The 21,776-nt window shown below is 43.2% G+C and overlaps 1 protein-coding gene across 2 annotated transcripts; it reads left to right on the forward strand.

Moving 5' to 3' along the window:
- Positions 1-1,822: 1,822 nt before the first annotated feature.
- On the forward strand, positions 1,823-21,444 carry KLF5 (KLF transcription factor 5). Of its 2 annotated transcripts, none has more exons than XM_074535523.1 (4): positions 1,823-2,044; positions 5,019-5,904; positions 7,002-7,061; positions 19,526-21,444. In XM_074535523.1, the coding sequence occupies exons 2-4, from the start codon at positions 5,031-5,033 to the stop codon at positions 19,702-19,704; spliced, it is 1,113 nt and encodes a 370-aa protein (XP_074391624.1). In that variant the 5' UTR covers positions 1,823-2,044; positions 5,019-5,030; the 3' UTR covers positions 19,705-21,444. The 2 variants fall into 2 exon arrangements, with proteins under 2 accessions (XP_074391624.1, XP_005487552.1); XM_005487495.4 differs by lacking the exon at positions 1,823-2,044 and adding an exon at positions 2,441-3,165.
- The last annotated feature ends 332 nt before the right edge of the window (positions 21,445-21,776 follow it).

Genomic DNA, 21,776 nt, shown 5'->3' on the forward strand with positions numbered 1-21,776 from the left:
TTATTCCTCCTTTTCTGTGCTCTGCAGGACAATAACTACAGACCTTGAACTGTCATTTTTAGAAGATGCAACTTGCGTTGCAGAGGAATGATCACTTAGCAAAACTACTAAACATATCTGCCTGAAGTCTTGCACAAACAGGGCTGTGCTGGTTGAAAACAGTTTACTCAGTTTTATGCTGCAAATTCATCTGTTAAGGTGTAAGTTAATTTCTACCTCAGTCTGAAAAATCAGTAAAGAATTACAAACGTTCCAAAATTATTACAGCTGTAAACTCCTTTTTTTTCATTATGATTATGAATTCTTTCATTATGAATTTTTTCATTATGATTAAATTAAACAAATTCTCATTTCAATTTCATTTAGGAGATCACATTAGTTGGCAGCTTATTATTGACTTTAAATTTCTAAACAAAAATTATTTGTATAAAGAAGTTTAAAATCTAATAACAACGGGAATTCTTGAAATGACCCATCAAATAATTTTTGTGTCTGGATCTAAAAGTGCATTTATACTATCTGTAAATAAGTAGTGCAGCAATATGTAGGTCAGATAAGCAGTGAATCTGAGCAGGAACAAGAGCCTATCAGACTTTCCTGTTTAGTTGTTAGTTATAGTAGAAAAGTCAAAATAAAAAATTGCTCTTTAAAATTACATAGTCTTTAGCCATCTTCCACTGATTGTTGCTTGACAAAAGGCTGTAGGACATACACCATCAGTAGCACAAAAAACATGGTGACGAGATTGGATTTATTCATCTGCAGTTCAGACCTAATTACATCCTCTCTAAAAAATTTAAAACACATTCAGAGATGCTTCTGAAAATGTTTATACACAGAGCTTTAGTCTGTGATACCATTCTAATTAACCTGCCAAAGCTTCTGCCAGGGCAGGCCCTTTATAAATGCACATATATAAAACAAAGCAAAACAAACAAAAATAATACAAACAAAACTTTTGAAATTACCTGTTTATCATTCACTTAATCAGACGGAGAGAAAACATGCAAATTAGGTACGCAAGTCTTAGAAACACTTCATTTACTACAGCCACAGGATTAATACAAATGTCTGAAAGTTACCAGGACATGCACAACGTCGGACGCTGCCGTGTCCTACGTTGTCCCTGATCTGTAAGAATTTGTTTCCAGACAGCAAAGTGTAGTATTGCTAGTTTTGCACTTTTAAAGCTGTTAGAGAGCAGTTTATATTAAACTTGTCCTTTCAGATGGTCAAAAACATAGTTTGAAGCCTAACAGGTTTGGCATAAGGGACAAGTCAGGTATTCAAAAAGCACAGTTTGAAGTTTAACCTTAAACTAGGGTTATGTGAAGGGCATTCACAAAAAACAAGACATGATTTTAAAATCTGATGGTTGAAACACTTGTTCCTAGGCTTGAGTGGGGAACGAAATGCCAGCCATGAGTCTTCAGTAAAGTTGTATATTGCCTAAACGGGAATACGTGTTGGTGTCGGATGGAAATGAGCCCGCACGGCTTTAAATGCGGCGCTGACGGGAGTAGCCGGATCTACGTTTGTAACAACAAGCATCAAGAGGCTACATATTGCTAAACAGACAGTTCGTGAAAAGAAATGTTATGCTGAGCTCTTCCCTTGTTCTGTAATTAGCTTTCTGCATGCAGGCTCTGAGGCATCCTACTTGCTGCGGACTGGGCGGCAAAGGGGAGGAGTGCCAGGCTGAGCAGAAAAAAAATATGCTTTTTTTACGTTTTAAAAAAGAACCTTGTCTGTAAATGATAGGGGATAAAGACGGGGAGGGGGGGGTTGCCAACATTTCTGTGGATTCCCAGACTCTCTCCCTGCAAACCGAAGGCGCAGGGCTGGGAGAAAGGTGGAAAGTTTGTGCTTTTTTCCAAAGCTCCACTACATGCTGTACTTTTCCCATACGACGTGAGCCGGTCGGTGTCGCACGAAAGGACAGCGTCCCTCCTTTTTCTGCTTCAGCGAAACATGCGGCAGCTTAGCTCACCGTCCTGTGTCTACGGGGAAATACGCTTTGCGCCGAAACCACACCTCAAAACAAGTAAATAGAAACTTGCCTCATTTCGGTGGGGGGAGGAGGGGGGGAAAGAGAAGGTTCAATCGTCTCTATCTCTTTTCCTCTACCGGTCTTCCTCGTCCTCTGCGCTATTTCTCTAAAATGCTGGAAAACTTCGTTTTCACAGCGTACGGGGTGGGGATGTGTACTGCCGGGCTGATAATTATTAGCAGCAGGTTTCGAGTACGAGTTGCCTTCAGGACAAAAAATAATAAATCTGAACGACTGCCTTTAAAACCCTTTTGAAGATGAAAGGTAGGACAAGACAGTTGTTTTAAAGTGCCCACATTAGCAGCGCTTCTTTACAAGACTATAAATAATAGTAAAAGCACGAGAGAAGCCCCGGCGGAGCGCCGCACTTGCTGAAAACCCGCTTCCACTGCAGGACGAGCGCAGCGCCGGCAGCTCCTTTCCGGGGACTGCGCCGGGCACCGCTCCCGGCTGCTGCCCGGGCTGTTCCGCCCTGCCGACCCGGCACCGGCACCGGGATCGGGATCGCCACCGGCACCGGCACCGCTCCGCCATCAGCGCCGCAGCGGGGCAGGGCCGAGGCGGGCCGGGCCGGGCCGGGCCGGGCGGCGGGGAGGAGCTGCCCGCGCTCCCCGTAGGCAGGGCGGGCGGCAGGGCCGGCCCCCAATCCGGGCTGGGTGGGGTATAGGGGGGGCCGGGGGTGGAGTAGGGTGAAATAGAGGCGGGCGTGTGTCACCGGGTAGATACGCGCGGCCAGGTACAGGCGGAGGCACTGACGCTAGCGGAGTGGATGCGCTCTGGGCTGGTGCTCCTGGGCAGTGAGCGCAGAGCAGCCGCCGCCCGGAGCCGCCCGCGGGTCCCTCGCCCTGCGCCGGGGCGGGCAGCCCGTCCGCGCCGCGCCCGCCGCCAGCCCCATGGCCACCAGGGTGCTGACCATGACCGCCCGCCTGGGGCCCGTGCCGCAGCCCGACGAGCCGGTGTTCGCGCAGCTGAAGCCCGTGCTGGGGGCCCGGGAGGCAGTGATCTTCCCCGGAGAGGACCTGAAGCAGCAGCAGCAGCCGCCGCCGCCTCAGCAGCAGCAGCAGCAGCACCCGGGGGGCGGCGGCGCGAACCTGCCGGCGGAGGAGATGGTGCAGGTAGGCAGGAGCAGCGCTCACGGCCGCCGGTGGGCACTCGGTGCTGCCCGCGCAGCCCCGGAGCCGCGCCCCGGCCGGAGCGGCCGCAGCGGGGCGGGCGGACTGGGTGGGGCCGGGCCGCGGGGCGAGGGCGGCGGGCACCCAACTGCGGGGCCATGACGGCAGCGTGTGTGTCTGTGTGTGAGTATGTGTGTGTATGTGTACGGGTTCGTGTGTATGTGCGGGGGAGCGGCCACGCCGCCCATCCCGCCCGTGCGGAGCGGGAGCGCTCCCGTGTTCCCGCCGGCGGAGCGCGGCCAGGCGGCCGGGGCCGTCCCGGCGAGGCGGGGGGAGCCGGGCTGCCCCCGTCAGTGTGTTGAAAGCTACAGCTGCTGCCTTCGCACTTGCCCGGCGGCAGAATTAGAGCGGCCGCCTGTCCTCCTCGCCCACGCAAGGAGTCATGTTCGGGGGGCCGCGGGGGGAGAGCACACGACTCGCTGGTAACGGGGACTTCCCAGGACTTGGTGCCTGTCCCAGGAGGCCGCCTGGGAGCGGATCCGCAGGCAAACAGCTGGAGGAGCTAAAAGCGGGAAGGTGCCGACCGCAGCCGGGCTCCAGCCCGCGGACGGTGCCCGCTCCAGGGGCGGCTCCCCGCGCCCTGCGAGGCACCGGCGTTGCCCCGGTCGGCGGAGAGGGAGCCCCGATGCCGGGCAGCGCTCTGCCGGGCGCTGCCTTTCGGTGGTGTCTTCCCTAAGGAGTAAATAAGTCCCCGTCTTCAAAGCGAGCTGCCCTCGACTCGTAAACAAGAGCTGGAAAAAGTAACCTGGCATGTCGGGGCAGATCCAGATCAAAGGGACGGGAAGGCGGCTGTGTTTGTTTGTGGTGTTTACCGGGGGTCTTTGAAGAAAGGTCCTAAAATCCACTTTCGGGCTGAACAGAGTTGCTGTTTGTCAGCTGCTTTCGCTTGCGGGGTGCTAAACGGGTCTGGTATGAGCGCTCTCTTGACAGGGCAGGGGGGAATGTAGCATTTGCCCACTGAAGACTGCATGGTAAATGTTTTGCCGATGACTGTACACCAGTAATGTATAGGGCTCCAGCCACCCACGGATTCCCTCGCACTACCGTGCTAAGAGGGTGATTTTCCCGTAATTAAAGAGCTCTCCGAGAACCGAGGCATGGATAGGGACATGTTTATCACACTATTAGACAATTACACACTGCATAGATTATTACTGGTTTAAGTGTAGTCCTGGAGACACTTTACACAAAGAATACTCTTATGTAGTCAACCCATCTCCTTTTTATTCGATATTATTAGTAACTTTACACTTCGGTGTTCTATTTCTAATTAATTCCCATTCTTCTAGGGATGAAAATCATGGAAGTATGTTATATACATATAAACATTATTTGAAGTATTAGTATTCAGATAGTCAGCTGACGATGTGGCTTTTACAGTTAGCATTTCAAAGAGGAGCGGGTGAAACAGATAGGCAGTCACCCTGCTGGGCAGTGAATTCCAGAGCAGAAGATCTGCAGATTAGGCACAGCGCCTGTCACTTCTGCGCCTCGCACTGTCTTTTAGGCATAAAAGATGAAAAGTTTGTGTATGCTGAAACATCAGATCTGTCTCAATGTGTGAACGCTTTGTACCGTGACTTTATCTCCTTGTCCTTGATGATGTTGATCAGTGTGCTTATTGTAAAATCAAGCAGGTTTTCATTAGTGTGAGCATTCATAACTTCCTCTGTAGGTGTCTTGCGGCTGGATGAACAGTATTGCCTTTTATTTGTAAAGCCTCACATGACTTGGATGCCATCATCTTTTTAGCTGGTAACAAATCATGTGGATTATGGTCTGTTTTGTCTTTGTAGACGAGATGTGAGATGGAGAAATACCTGGCACCTCAGCTCCCGCCTGTTCCCGTCATCCCTGAGCATAAGAAATACAGAAGAGACAGTGCCTCAGTTGTAGACCAGTTTTTCACCGACAGCGAAGGGTTGCCTTACAGCATCAACATGAACGTCTTCCTGCCCGACATCAGCCATCTGAGAACTGGCTTGTACAAATCTCAGCGACCCTGTGTAACCCACATCAAGACAGAGCCGTCTTCAGTCACCATCTTCAGTCACCAGAACGAAACTACTGCCACTGCCCCTGCCCCTGCTCCCACTCAGGCCCTCCCAGAATTTACCAGCATCTTCAGCTCCCACCAAACCCCTGACGTGAACAACATTTTCATCAAGCAGGAGCTTCCTACTCCCGATGTGCATCTTTCCATCACGCCCCAGCAAGGCCAGTTGTATCAGCTCTTGAGCTCGCCGGATTTAGACATGCCCAGCGCCGCTCCCCAGGCGGCCGTGATGGACTCCCTCAGCAGTGTCTCCATGCCCTCAGCCATGGCGGGCCTTAACACGCTCTCCTCGGCTGTTCCACAGACTGCAATGAAACAGTTCCAGGGCATCCCCCCCTGCACCTACACAATGCCAAACCAGTTTCTGCAGCAGCAGCAGGCCACTTACTTCCCTCCTTCACCCCCAAGCTCAGAGCCTGGAAGCCCAGACAGACAAGCAGAGATGCTGCAGAATTTAACCCCTCCTCCATCGTACGCCGCAACTATAGCTTCCAAGCTGGCGATTCACAACCCGAATCTACCAGCAACTCTGCCCATAACCCCCCAGAACATCCAACCTGTCAGATACAACAGGAGAAGTAACCCAGATTTAGAGAAAAGACGTATCCACTACTGTGACTACCCAGGTAAGCAATCTGTGCCAGAAAATCCCAGCTCTTGCAAACAAATTTTAAAAATGTGTGAATAATAATGGATGAGGTACAAGTGGTTTTCTTTAGCTGTGGTCTACACCTAGGGAGAACCAAATAGTTCTTTGTTTCTTTAGTAGAATGTGTCTTCATTGTTATTTTCAGTGGAAGACTCTCTCATTCATTAAATAATTGGTATTCATGTCATTTGTCATTCTCTTGAGCTCATTTTACCATGTTACAAAATAGAGACTCCGTAGAAAATAAAAAAATAAAAATTTTGGGCGCTGCTAGTGCAAATCAGTGGGACTGTCCAGTATTTATGATGGAGCAGAGGCCCACTTTGTCTAGTGCAGTGCAGCTCTCTGAATTTTCTGGCACTGCAAGAGTAATTTCAGCTCTCAATAGCCAAGGCCACAGCCATTCTTCCCTGTTGTGAACAGGAGATTCAACTGCCCTCATAAATTCATTAAAACCATCTCTGAAAATCGTCTGCAGAGGGATTGCCTTCTGCACTGGAGGGGAAGAGGGATCTGACTGGAAGGTGTGCTGCCGTGTACGTGATCCCAGACACAGGGCGTGCACGCCCGCTGTGAGCACAGGGAAATTGCTGCTCCCCCTTTGCCAGCTCTGGCTGCCATGTCACCCATTCCGTGTGCCTTACAGTAAATGCCCAGTGAAGGAGTTGTGTTGAGCCCTGGGTGACAATGACATGGCTTGATCAGGTCCTCTTGGAAATTAAAAAAAAAAAATCAAATAATCCCCCCCCTGCTAAGTTGTTGACTTACATAGCAGGTGTTGCTGTATAGGTTGTAGCAGCCATTGGCCTATATACTACATTACAAAGCAGTAAGTCGACCAGAAACATACATGTTTTTCTCTTTTCTGTGTCAAGCAACATATCTCTAGGAGCATTCTGTATAGAATTTTGCTTCTAAATGGCCACAATTACGCCAAAAAGTAGTAAACTTAAATGTGTCCAGATAGTAACCCAGCACTGAATGAGGAAGTTTAAACATAGTGTGGAGTGTTTTCTCCCTGCTGAAGCCTCTTTGCTTTTTTGTTGTTTTTTTTTTTTGTTTTGTTTTGTTTAGGCTGCACAAAAGTTTATACAAAGTCTTCTCACTTAAAAGCGCACCTGAGGACTCACACAGGTATGTATGCACTCGGTCTCTCGCTGTCTCTCGTCCGTCCGTGGCTGACGCGGTTTCTGACAAAGCAGGCACGCTGGGTCTGCCAGCTTCTCCCTGCTTTCTCTGGGGTGGTGTGGACAGACTGGCAGCTCAGCTACAAAATACTTGAGGATTGGTCAGTGAGAAGTAAAATTTGTTTTATTAATGCAGTTTTGTTAAACCTCAGTGGAACTCAAAATAGCTGACAACGAGGTAGATGGAAACTTACCTTTTCAGTCTAAAATGCCATTGAAGTGTTAAAAAAAAAAAGCTTTTTTCCTCCCCGACTAGTGAATTAAACGTAGTAAAGACGTTCTACTTTTGAAGATGTATCTGAGTAGATAGAATTTTCTGGTTTGGGCTTTCTTTCTGAACTTTTAGGATTATTTAATCTTAGAATTTTTCACAAATGTCATGAAAACTCCGAAGGTGTGTCCATTTACTTTGTACTTGGCATTAAGTGGGCTTTATTATTTTTATGAAAGACAAGTGGTTCTCCATGTTTATTTTTTTTTAGAAAAGGACATAACTTCAATGTTTTAAATTTTTCATTTTGTCGGGAAAAGACATCAAAATGAAGAAAATTAAAAGTGTCAGTGTGTCACAGTTGTTTTTTGTACCCTGATCAAACTCTGCCTGCAGCTACAGAGGCCGCCCCTGTTCCTGGACCCGCGAGGAGCAGAGCTGGGGACGGTGTTGGTTGTGTGGGTGCAGGAGCTGGGAATGCTGAGGACAGTGGCTGGGAGGTGGAACTGCCCCAGATGCTCTTCCCAAGCGTTCACCTGCTGAGGCAGGGGGGAGAAGGAGAGAGGGAGGGAAGGAAAAACACATAGCTCACCACCAGCACGCCTGAAACTGTTAAGGACAGTTCTTTGCTGGGATCTTGGTACAGAACCACTCATGCTAAATTGGTGAAAAGCACATGACTGATTTTGTAAAGAAATTAAATGAAAGGACTGTGACTCCTGTTTTTAGAAGTGAGTGTGAACCCTGGTTCTTTTATGCATGGGTTTAGAATCAGAGCAAAACCTGAGTCACAGTCCAAGCAACTTTGTTATTGAAGCGGACTGTGCCATTCAAGGAGTGAGTTTTCACCTAAGCTTAAATCAAAACTTGTCCTCAGCTATGGTCTAACAAAATGTTTCACTATCTTTATGGAAACAAGGCCTTCTGTTCAGCAACTATTACAAATGGATTGTTAGATTGTTGTAAAGAAGTTGAGTATGTCCATGCTAAGTGTTACTAAGGAAATCTTGTTTTCAGAAATGAAAGTTACCTGTGTTGTACAGTGAAAAATTAAAAGCAGGTGTTGAAAATTATTGTTTTGCATTAGTGACAGGCTAAGCACCAACGCTGTTAAAAGTATTCTTAATATATAATCACTTGCTAGTAGCAAGTTTAGTAAGAAAGGAATATTTTCATGAGGCTGTAAATCTGAGTAATATCATAGAATCCCAGTTTAATAAATAATTTGTAAATTTAAGTGTATGATTTCCACTTGCGCACTTCAGCCAGGAACTAAATACCAGTTTTAAATATCTTGATTGCTATTATAAAATAACTAGGAAGAGAGATAAAAGCAAAGCTGTAGTCTAAACATTAACACTACATGGCCAGCATTTGAAATGAATGCTTTTCCTTTTTTAAAGCCATTTCTATCTTTTTCTGTACCTTGAGTGGTAATGACTTCAGGGTTTACAAAGTTAGTTCTTGTATGCTTAGAAATACATACCTCATGGCTAGCATATATTGCTTAGGGTCACTAATGTTTATTGCTGCCTTCACTTTTTTACCTAGAAATGTGGATAAAACGTGCAAAGGTCAGAGGAGCTGATGTATTCATGGAAACAAGAATGTTGTTTTAGATAAAAATCTAGTGAACTTAAGCAGGTCTGTAATACAAAGGGTCTTCTGGGGAGGTGAATGAAGGGATAAACTGTCTAAAGCGTGCATTACATGCAAGAATGTGAGTCCGTATCCTGTTACCTGCAGTATTTCAGAGTTTGGATTAGTTTAACTCTCCTGAATATTCATTTCATACTTGAAGATTTCCAGCAGTGATTCTGATCTCTGTGTTAACATACGATTGAAGTGTGTTTCAAGAGCCAGATCTCTGACTTAATGTTTGATCGATTAAGGAATGCTAAAGTAAAGGGGTGCAAACTCAGGGAAATCTGTGGAGTTGCTCAGCCTTCCCCAGGACTGCAGGGGAATCTTGCTATTGATCTCTGCAGGGATCGATGCCGAGGGCTAGATTAGGGGATGTGTATCCCATCCCCCCAGAACTGTGAATTCATACAGCACTAATAAGTTTTGATTTTTCAGTTTTAAAACATTTTTAAAGGACTTTGTGTGAAGCTTTTACCTTCAAAGTCTAAAGCAAATGTCACGTAAGCCGTTTTAATAAAGTTGTGTGTGATATTCTTTCAAATCCCTTCAGGGATAGCAGACCTGTTTATCTGGCTAAACCCGTTCTTTAGTAATCATGGACCACTGAAGTTGTTCTCTCCTTATTCTTAGTTTCTTAACAATACCTTTTAAAATTGGCTGCAGTCTCTCTCTCATCCCAACCAGTCCCCGCCCTTCTCAGCAATCTGTCATCTTAAAATAAAAGAGCCTGCAGCAAAATTTGTCTGCCATTAAAAGTCAAGACAGACCTCATGGTTTTCCTTTTGTATTGGAAAAATCTCAACCTTTTCACAGTATTTATTTAGCAGCTTTTCTCTTCTGAAAGGCTTTCCCTGGGTTTAGTAGATGATCTTTGAGAACAAACCTAAGGGAAATGTTACTTTTGATGGGTGGAATGTAGGCTGTAGTATATTTTTTCTTAGTTCAGATATGAACATACTGGCAGATTTTATAAATTACCTCTAAAAAAAAACTATAGGGAATGGGCAAGAGAAAAATCCCATATCTTTTTCTTCTTAGGTGTTCCCAAGCTGTTTACCTTACACCAGGTCAGGTGGTATAAAGTGATATAGTTATGCTGATTTAGTGTAGTAACACTGGACTCCTGCTGTTGATCGGGAATCCAGTATTCCTGCTAAGAGCCGAGATAGGGTTATGTATTTGTACTGGTTGCTGAAGCAGACACACTTTTTTTTTTCCCAGTATAATGCTTTACCATTTGTTCACGATGAAATAAATTTTAGTTGGTAAACTGGCAACCCCAAAACAGAGTATGAACAAAAGTTTGAGTGTTGAAAAGATACAGAACATTGTTCGTCCATTTCCATGCAGTTCTGGAGCAGGTGTGTGGTACATTTTAATACCTTAAAAAACTTCAATATGATACCTGAATTTGATGTTTGTTACTTCTGAAACAGGTTAAATGGTACTCAGTATTTTAAAGTACTTATTAGAACATCTTTCAAAACAGGTGGAATTTTTGATCTTTTGAAGCAAATGGTTTCTTTTAAAATAATGTTACCTGTTTGTCATGCAACAAGTTTTGTTTCGTACCCGGCATTGTGCAACTGCGGTATCTGATGTGTGAGGGGGTTGTGCATTTATCACAGGCTGTTCGGCAGCAAAGCCACCTGAAAGCTCTGGCATAACAGCTCTATGTCCAAACTGAAACGTGTGCCAAATCTCTGGGAAAAGCAGTTATTTGCGTATTGCAGATAAACTTCATTCAGTTTTTCTGCCATACGAGTATATGCACATATCCATATCACGTAATCATTTGGAAACACTGGTCCTATAACGTATCCTTTTAGGTTTCTTTATGTGCCAAACGTTTGGATTGTGGATGTTGACTGTTGGCTGTGCAGGCACCTGGAGTCCCATGCCTGTACACTACCTGTAAGTGCTGCAGAACAGCTGGCCACGGAGTCAGTGGGGAGGTTAATTATTTCTGTGAGCAGCTGCACACTTCAGAATTGTGTATGTTTTTAAGAGGAAAATCTGTGATTGTTTTGAACACATCGAGGCACGCGCATTGAGGACATTTTCCAGCTGTGTACTGGTTTTCCGTATACAGAGTCTTTGTACAGGCATGTTCTCTGGTCACATGGTGGGCTTGCCATTAATAGTTTCTAGCATTAACTGCAGAACTATTTCATCTCTATCTATAGATCTAGCTTGTATTTGGTGATGGGAAGTGGAAGCCGAGATAACTCAAGAGAAATGACATTTCCCTAATGAGATGCACTCAAAATACTTCCACTGTCCCTGGTTATTTCGAATGTTTATATAGGCACGGAACAGCTGCTGACTTGTGCGGTTTGTCAAGGTGTTAAACGTTTTATTTTATTTTAGATCTCTGCCTCAATAGATCCAGAATTAGACCGATGGTGCATCAGGATTAGAACCAGTTGTAAGCAGTAGACTTCAGCCGTCCCTGGGACTTGGCGCTCTCAGTTCACCATACCTGTACAGGGACACTTGTTCAGGGTGCTGTCATTTCCCAGGAATTCAGGAAGGGAAGCCTGGTTCGGAAGGGAAGACAAGTAGTAGTTGGGCTCCTGCTGGAAGAAAAGCACAAATGAACTCAAATCACACCGAGACGTGGGTGCGGGATTCTGCTCGTGGTGTGCAGATGAGGAATGGAGGCCCCAAAAGGCTCTGCCTTGCCCATGGTTGCAACCGTAGCAATTCGTACTCTGAAATCATGAAAACAGCAATTAAGTCATGCTTCTGTGCAGATCCAGCTTCTTTGACCTGTTAAATGGGTGAATTGCATAGATTACATTTTAAGGAGCTGTCGGTAAATGCCATCATTGATAGAGACCATAAGGAAAAGTGGAAGAGAGTTAAAGAAAACTGTTGACAAAGTGCATTAAAGTGCAGTGTTGCTAGACACTGCTGAAGGGTATGTTATTATCTTTTATTTATGAATTCTGCTAAATCCATTAGTTGCCTGTGTCAGAAATGGAAGTACATTATTTTCCTGTGCAAACCACAGTTTAAGGGAAAATAATGCATTTTTTTCAAACACTTCATGAATGATCACAGGCCTTGGGAATAATTGATCTGGTTCTTTATCTGCAGTTATAAGCAGAATGGAAAGTGTTTGAATGTGTTGCTCAAAAGAGGTTGAAATGTTAGCAGCATAAAACTAAATTTTATTTAAATGTTACTGATCATTCTCACCGGTATCCACCCTAAAACTTCTATGAAGCAGGAATTAAATTCCAAGGTGTCAGGTGAGGGTATTCCAGTTAGATTTTAGATACTGGAAAGAAAAGCCTAATATTTTCTTTTTGATTAAAAGCCTAGAAAGTCCCTCTAAGCATGACAGCTTAAAAAAGCTGTTGTTTCTGTCAATTGCTCCCTGAGAGGATTAAACTTCAGTTCCAGGATATTTGATTCTTGATAAGGAAACTGTTGACCTAAGAGACCAGCTTTAAATATAGTTCACTTTGAGGCCGCCCTACATAGGCTAATAGTCCCAAGATTCACAGCAATTGCCAGTGATTAAAACTTTCCATTATTTGATCAGACATTCCTTATTGTAATTAATTTCTGAGGCTTGACTGGGACAACTGACTCCCAGTTCCAGGCAGGGTAGCGTGTTGCTTGTTGTTTGTTAGATGACCTGCACCTCCCATTGGTGAAAGATTAGAAACATTTAAGTAATGTCCTAGTTTAGTCTGAGTATCTTGGTAGCAGCATTCCTGTCCTGTCAGGGTGCATTATTTATATTCAGAGATCTCTTAACAACTCTGATTAAGGACATATTAAAACCTTTGATTTTGGCGAGTGTACAGTGCTTTGCTTTGAGTTAAAGTACCTTTAATGTATTGCCTTTTTTTTCTTTTGCTGTATGTGTGCATACAGTAGATGGAGATCTGGAAGTTTAGAGTATGCGTTTAATAAATTTCACTCTAAGAGTGCCTCTTATCTGACTGTACAAAAGCCAGTGTTATTGGTGAAAGAGCTAAAGAGCAGTTCTTGTACCACAGGCATAGGTGTGGAAATGTATTCTTCAGCACAGGATGTGTAGACACAGCCGTGCACCCTAAATGGCATGGATTTCTTATAAACCTACTTAAAAAAATTCCTTTTCTCTGTGTTTGCATATCTCCTTGAAGAGAGACCACTTCTGTTAAGACAAAATGTTATACCAGAAAGAAAATAAACCATTGCACAGGGCAGTTAAGATTCCCCACTAATCCTTGAACAGCATAAGACAACACTTAGCAAAATAAGTGTGCTTCTAGCCCTGTGGGAGTGCTGAGAAGGTAATGCCTTCTGCACCTCTGCAGTCAGACAGTGAATTCCTTTGGCTGTCCTCTTTGATCACCAGCGAGTTATCTTTTATTCCTGTTCGTGCTTCATTTATCAGTGACCGGACTTTGTGCTGAGCTCAAAGCTCTCTGTTACAAAATTCCTTAAAATGCTGTTTCATTGTGAAGGAGTATTTAATAGTACCCCTTTAGCCACTGCTATAGCAGGCACGGACCTTATTGCGTTTAGAAGTGTGCTGCATATGCTGCTCATTCATACCATTTGTGGATGGTTGTTTCAAGGGCTACGTTTGTTTTGTCATGCACAGAATAAGCTGGATGTACCTGGCTTGCTATCAGTCCCCTCATCCATCTCCATCTTGGACAACTGAGAATTTCAGTGCACTAAAGATCTTTTAAACATCTGAGGGATTACTTATTTTGAAAATCCAGCTTTGTTCTTTCTCAAAAAAAACCCCAAAACCAAACCTAGAAGCTGCTTTTAATGATGACTACAGCACTTAGCACTTAGTCAATAAGAGAAAGAAGATCTGATTTTAGGTAAATGTTGAGAGCAAAAAATTTCTGAATGCTCACATACATACACCCCAGTAACCCAGTCAGAGTTTAAAACTATGGTGCTATTAGCTAGGGAAACACTATTTCAGCAAAATAAAACAGAAAAAACATTTCATTTGTTCTTATTATTTCTAAAATTTGAGGGTGTAGCATCTCAGGAAATTACAAGAACTGATGTTAATGTGAAAAATTTGAAAACAAATGCACCAGAAATCTTTGAGACAACATAAATCTTTCTAATAATCTGTTTTAAAGCTGAACATGATAAAGGTTATGCACATAACAGGTGCAGTTTTGATACAGAAACTTCTGCTTTGCCACAATTTTATCACACCTGCCCAAATATTTTTAAGGCCAACCACTTGCTGCTAGAAATAGTTCCGTAATAAGCACAAGTAATATTAAAATGATTGCAATACTGGAGGGCGGAGGGGGGCTGTCTTTATACTTTTATACCCTTATGAGCTGTAATCAGGAGTTGTGATTTTGGAGTCTCTGAAAAGTGTACTATTTGTTATTCCTTAAGGGAGCTCCAGACTCGCTGCTCTGACAGAAATCTCTGATAGGAAACAAGTGAAGTTGCAGGCATTGGCTGGTGTAATATCTGTATTTGGATTTGCATACCAATAGAGTTACCTAACTTTAGGTTTGAAAATCCAGCCCTTGCTGTTCACAACATTTTTTTTAAAGAAAGCCGTCCTGGCAGTGAATTGCAGAAATAAAAGAAGTAAAGTCATACGACTCTGATGAAATAAGGAAGCTTATTTTCTTGTTAATGGGGAGATTCATCAATAACGGAGTCTGTCAGTGACTTGTTTTTTCCAAGCAATTTTAAACAGAAACATGTTCTTGAGCAGAGGCTGCGTGTTGAAGATAGAGGGTGTCTTCAAAATGACCATGTCTCCCCCCCACACTGGTGGCACTGTGCCTTACCCAAATGAGCGTGGCCACGAGGGTCACTGCCAGCGACTAGAGTTAAACGTTAGGAAAGCCATTGGTGCGTTTTGACACAACTGAATCAGAAGATAAATTAAAGGGAGAAGAGGCAACACAGTATGTGTACTTTACTGGTCCAGACCACTCTCCTGTGGTATTGATAAGAAACCCGAGATCTGCTGGGGGAGATTTTATCTGTTGAAGTGGCTGGCTGGGGTAGCATGTTATATGTGGACATCTAAACGTCTTTCTGACATCCTGGTAATCTCACAGCATTATGAATAATTTTTTTATAACAAATAGACACTTTGGAAGCAAAATGGTCTCCTTTCAGGTTAAACTCCCTTATCTCTTGCTGCGTGCTTTCTTTAAAAGACTTTCCAATCTAAATATTAGGGCTTAAAATTTCTGTGCTCAAATACAAGTCTCATTCTTATGCTCTACAAATGTATGTTTTTTAAACTGGAGAATGGATGCATATTAAGAGCTCAAGAACTTAAAAATATATTTTGTGATGTATAAGCCTAGCAAAATATTTTAAACCATTGATACTGGAAGGAGGTTGTGCAGAAATCCAATTAAACTTATGAAATCCCTATCCTGTTGAAGTATAATGTAAAGGAAAGCAGTTCTGTTTCCCAGAAGTGCTGTGTATAATATTTCTGGCTTGGGAAGAAAGGGTTGGAGTGTGCTATTTGGCTGGAAATCGGTACCAGCTTCCTCCATGGTGTTTTAGTTGAACAGTGTTGACATTCTAACAAATCCCGTGGAAGCTCCCCTGAAGTGGAGGAGTTAGCTGTTTTCTTCCTTTTACAGTGAAATATCTGTTTGATACCATGGTCGTGTTCCAGTAACTGAGCTGTACAGCTCTCATGTTTGATGACCAGTGGCATTCTTGGTTTAACACCCTATAGAAGCCCTAAATTGCTGGAGGAAAACCAAATACTTCTGAAACTTTACAGCTACTGTATTTCGCACAATCATTAAAGTAAACAAATCTTACATTACTATGTAGCCAACGAAAACAGTGGATAAAGAGTTCAGTGTCCCTTGTTTTGTATACCTGTGTTTTTTTAAAAATAAGTCTTCAACGCATATTTCTCTGACCTTCAAAGTCAGCACAGAAAAGAAGTTGGATCACTTCAGAAAAATGTGAGAGACTTTTCCGCTTGCTTGCAGGAACTTAAAACCAAATTCTTATTTCTGCTAAATGACAAAAAGCATGTGTATAGGTTGAGAGAGAGAAAACACTACCAGCTAGTTGTTCTTCTGCTTGCTCTAAAGGAGTGAAAATTAATCTCCACCTACTTTTTTTACCACCCCCCCCCCTTCCTCCTTGCCCAAAAGGAAAACATTTGAAATTGATTCAGTTCTTAAATAAAACTTTCCAACGGAAACTAGCATTGCAAACATAGATATTCAGTATTTTACCCCTAGGATTTATTCAAAATAATCCGGGCCTCTACACTGGCACTAAAAATATATTTTCCAGTTCTCACTGTTGGCCAAAGCAGGGGTTAAAAGCAGCGTTCTGGCTTTAATTTCCAGTACATAAAAGTAACACTATTAAAACAATCTGAGTAAGGCACCAGCTTGTTCCTGTGCTCATCCCCTGAGCACTGCTTGGTTTAGCTCAGGTCTGCAGCAGTCTGCCAGCAAGGAGGAGTGGTGCTGTTCTGCATGGCACTGCCTGAGCTTTTCCCGGAGCAATGCTGGTGTCCAGGATGATTTGTGGCTGTGGCAGGCAGTGGTGTGCCCATGACAGTGTGGTGAGCTGCTAAACAGCGTCTCTGCAAAGTTGGGTGCCCTAGGGTTTCATGGGGGTCCTGGCATGGGGCTCAGCATTGCCTGCGGGGCTGTGGCACCCGGCAGGGCACAGGGATTGCCTGGGGGGCTGTGGCACCCGGCGGGACACAGGGATTGCCTGGGGGACTGTGGCACCCGGCAGGGCACAGGGATTGCCTGGGAGGCTGTGGCACCCGGCGGGGCACTGGGATTGCCAGGGAAGCTGTGGCACCCAACAGGGCACAGGGCTCACTGCTGCTCAGACTGCTGGCAGGCTGGCACTTCCTCTGTCAGGAGCCCTCACAACACCTGCTGACGCTGCTCGCGTGTTGGGAAAGGTTTTAACAGGGGACAGCTTTTTTTGTTGCTGTTTGGACTCTGACAGGGTCAGGTGTCACCTACACAGGACAGCTTTGAGGCTGCTTTTACAGTGCAGCATAGCCCAACACTCAGTGAAAGTTGTATTTCATACCTCCTCAGTGCCAGACTTGGAAACAGATCTTAATCTCCGGGTTCCCATTCCAGTCTGGTCTGGATATTCCTGGGCATTTGTTAACTAGTGCTGTTTTCCTGCTCTCTTTACCTTCCCTGTCATTCCTTGTGTAATTCTGCAAAACACAAGAAGAAGCATTTGGATTAGATGGAGGCCTGACTGTATATGCTTTCCCTGGCCAGTGAGGGTGTCAGGCTCTGAGTGAAAAATTTTAAAGAAGAATTTAAAGGAAACAGGGAGAAAAGAAGAAAGAATGGAGGAAAATAAATAAATACACTGTCCCTAAATTAAGACATTTCAAATATAGGAGTAATACTTCTGTGTAACCTCTGTGTGTGCACATGTGCCTTAACACAAAGTGTTCAAAGATCATCTCCCTGTGCCTTTGGATCAGCAACACAGGTTTTTGCAGCCTCCATTGTTAACCAAATTAAAATACACTGAGGATCATCTATATAGTGCAAAAGATCCCTCACTGAATAGGGACCTTTCCTGTTGTTCTACTGTGAAGATCAAATTTGTTCTCAGCTGGATTCATTTGTGTTAGAAAAGCTTACACACCATGTTTGAATGAAATTTGTTTTTTAGCCTACACTATGTGTTGCACGGAGCAAAAGAGGACCCTATACGATAGATCATTCCCATCTTCAATCAGCATCAGAATTTACTCTGAGTAAATTCAGAGTTTACTCACAGTTAATTCAGCTGTGATAGAAATCTGTGATGATTTCTGTTCTGATTTGTGATGCACCAAATAATTACAAATTCTGTGAGAGGTGATGCCAGGCTCTTGTCTTCCCTAAGAAATGTTATGTTTCCACCATGACTTCAATAAATCCCAGTTGCTGTTGATGCAAAGAGATTGTTGGGTGGGTGGGTAGTTAGTTTTTCCTGAGAAGTTCTAGTTCTGGTTGTGACAACACCTGGCAGTACAAAGTCGCATCCCCATTATGGGCAGAGGGTTCGTTCTGCATTCAGTAGTAGATGAAATCTTTCTAGCTGATCAGACAAAGCAGTAGAAACTCCCAGACAAAAGAAGTTTCATAATTTCATCTGCATGATAAACAAGTGCCTTTGAAGTAATGGTTTGGAGCTTCTCAGGTGGTGTTACCTGCATAACTGATGCAGAATAAGCACTCTGATTGCAGGATACCGGTCCCTCTCTTTGTTCCATGTGTGTGTGTGGTAGTGGAACAGGGAAAAGTAGGAGGCACTTCACTCTGCAGTAGGATTGAGCTGTCAGTGCAAAGGTTTGGGACCAGTGGGGATGTAGATCTGTGAGATGGATTAGAAAGAAATGTTTGAAAAGCTCAGCTTTGGTCAGTTTCTGTTCTAAATGAAGCTACTGCCAAGTGCTTTGATATGCTCGGTTTTCTTTATGTTCTTGACAAACAAGTCAAATTAATACAAAATAATATAGATAGCAATTCACTCTCCCAACTTCAAGGTGTTTTTGTCAAACAACATCAAACATTAACCTCTTTATTTATATGAAGAACATTAAACTCTTTATTTATATGAAGCTTGCTTGTGTGGTGACATCATGCCCACACAAGCTCCTAGGCAGGTGTACATACCCGTGTAAAATTCTGATTTCACACAGAAGTCATCATGGCTTTGTGAATCCATATTTCCCCCATTTCAACAAACACCTGTAAATTGTAGGCATGCTTAAAATACTGTGTTTCTAGTTCTAAAATGGATGAACATGAACATTTCAGGTGCCTTGGCTGGTTGCTGCTGTAACACAGCAAGTTTTGAGATGTCATGTTCCTCCTGTGTCAGTATAGACTGCTGAAGACAAGAAGAACTTACCATCTTAAAATATGGCTACTTAAGCACCTGATTAAAAACATTTTATTCTGAAAATGGGTGCTTTGAACTTGGAGGTGCTTTCTCCTATTTATAGCTAGCCCCAGGCAGGATACCACAAGTTTTTATTGCTTGTGACATTTTAGGAAATACTATCCCTGTTGTGTTTGTAGCACACTGTGCCCCTTTCTTCACACATCAGAAGCTCTTGAACAGATCTGCACACTGCGAAAAATCCTTATAGAAATCTTCTTTGCCATTTCAGACCTCTTAAAAAGGCACTGTATAACTTGCCCATTTTTGAAAGGTGCAAGTTACAAACCGGTCTTGATCGTCACACAAGACTGCTTTTTTTTCCCCCTACTCCCTCCCATACTGTGGTGAGTGTAAAGGAGCAGGTTTTGGTCCCATGCAGGCTTTCTGACTCTGCATTCCTGTACCGTAGCTCTCTCCAATTTGCATGTTTGAAAGTTTTGTACGTTTTAGTGAGGTATTAAATCCCATTTTCAAGAGCTGAAAAACCGAAGGGGCTGTTAGTTTGGGGCCTGATGCACAGAGCTGTGGACAACGAGGATATGTAATGGAAGAGCAGCGCCGTTCAGTGCGGCCTCAGGTCAGTTTTCTGCTGAGGGGTGGCAGCTGATATTGCATTTCTGCCTGCTGTGTTCCAGGTGAGAAGCCCTACAAGTGCACGTGGGAGGGCTGCGACTGGCGGTTCGCGCGCTCCGACGAGCTGACGCGCCACTACAGGAAGCACACGGGGGCAAAGCCCTTCCAGTGCGCTGTCTGCAACCGCAGCTTCTCCCGCTCCGACCACCTGGCTCTCCACATGAAGCGGCATCAGAACTAGGAGCTGGACTGCTCGCGGAGGCTCCCCTGTATCTATGCAATTCCCTATTGACTCTCGACACACAGCTGAAATTAGCTGAATTTTTGAGTGTATCCACTTAAAAAAGAGATCTCAAAAAGAACTGGAAATGTATATTTTGTATATTTATGCTGAAAAAGGGAAGACACTGTATCACAATTGCCAGAGTGTTCAGTTGTTTGTTTGCTTTCATGATGTATATGGCTTTATTCAGCAGGTTTCATCTCTTTACAAGTATTATATCTCAACACATTGCAGCTTTATACTTTTTTTTTCCTCTTGCAGTGTTTTGACCAAAGCACTGTCATTATTGTGACAATGTTTAGTAAACAAATTAACGAGAGGATGCAGATGAATGCACACAGTGGAAAAGCCATGAACTGTAATCTGTCAGGTTTTTACTGGACATACTTAAGTACATGTGGGGTATTTTTTTTAATGTTAAGCCGTTCTGTGGATATAAAATACATAGGAAAAGTCATAAACAGCCATAGAACAAAGCATTTTGTTCTGTGTGTTGCATGTTTGCTATGACAAAGATTTTGTAAATATGCAAATCAGCTTTTTAGGTTTAATACAAAAGTTTTCTAAGAAACATCTGAAAAAAGCAGTTGTTTTACATTTGATAACTTGGCACATTTATAAAAAAAGTTACTTAAATACCTCTCAAAATAATACCAGTTTAGTCAGATGTTTTGTACCTGTTAACTCAATGGTGTGCACTGAATATTCAAAGCAGGAGTTTGTTTTTCAAATTGCGTAAAAGGGCAAAACACAGAGAATGAACTGTAAAGTAAATGTTGGAAGCTGAAATAGCGGGGATAGTTAAAATGAACACAGAATGTTAAACCTCTTACCATAAGCTAAACTTAGTATCACTTTACAAAGAAGGATTTAGGATGCAGTTTTCATACATAGACACATTAAGCTGGTTCAGCACCAGTATGATCTAGTTTCATGTGGATATTGGATGTAATTTACTACAAGGTAAAGGATACAGTAATTTTTTTTTAAATTACAGTGCAGTTTAGTTAATCCACTGTTCAGATTGACACACGCAGGGAAAAATTTACTGCTTACAGAAGTAGCTGAAACTCTACAGAAGTCAATGAAATGGTGCCCTTTTATGCTAACAATGACTTTGATCCACCGTGCTCAGCCTTGAAATCATAGATGGAGGGCCAAAGATGAGGTTAGACCAGGTAGGATTTGGCCAGACAACAGGAGAAAACCAAACAAACCTAAGAAGTGTCTGAACTTCACAAGCCGTAATATTAAGCTGTCAACCAAAGGCTAAAATAGACAATCAAAATACCAAAAAAAAAAGGGTCTTGCAGGAAAACCTAGCTTTGTTAAAACTGTTGTTTGTCTTTATTTATTTGTGGTATATGATAGACTCTTCTTTTTTTAAGACAATTTTACGTATACTTGATAAATTATAGTTTTGTTTGTTATAGTTAGAAATGTTGCTCTCAATGTAAATAGTTGACAAACGATGTAAATAATTTTGTAAGGCTTCAAATGTTTATACGTGGAAACACATGCAGAAATTGGTTGCTGTTTTGCTTCTTTTGCCTCCCCCCTACCTTATTTTTGTATTGTGGTATTTCCTATGCAAATGATGGAGCAAACAGCTGTATAGTTGTAGAATGTTTTGAGAGAGAATGAAATCGTTTATATATAAAGACTTTTTTTTTTTTTGCAAAATAAAACAAAGTGCCTAATGTGTGTGTGCGTGCATGTGCTTTCTCTAGCTCCTGACAATGAAAGTTCTGCAGTAGAAGCTGGAAATCATGACAGTATTAAATGAAGAGTGTCTATTCTACATAGAGACTGCCTCTTTGGAAAGTACCTGGCACTTCTGCACCCTGCCCTGATGGAAATTATACATGCGAAGGGATAAGGGTCGGTGCTTTTCTGCTATCTGAGCTTAAAAGGAAGTGACTGGTTGCCTGAAAACGGTTGTAGTTGTGCATCCACAGGAGCATGATTGGAAATGAGAGGTACCTGTTGGGTGTATAGAAGTATACACATTCCTTCACATTTTCAAAATG

This window comes from Zonotrichia albicollis, chromosome 2 (assembly GCF_047830755.1).
Source record: "Zonotrichia albicollis isolate bZonAlb1 chromosome 2, bZonAlb1.hap1, whole genome shotgun sequence".
NCBI classification, from domain to species: Eukaryota; Metazoa; Chordata; class Aves; order Passeriformes; family Passerellidae; genus Zonotrichia; species Zonotrichia albicollis.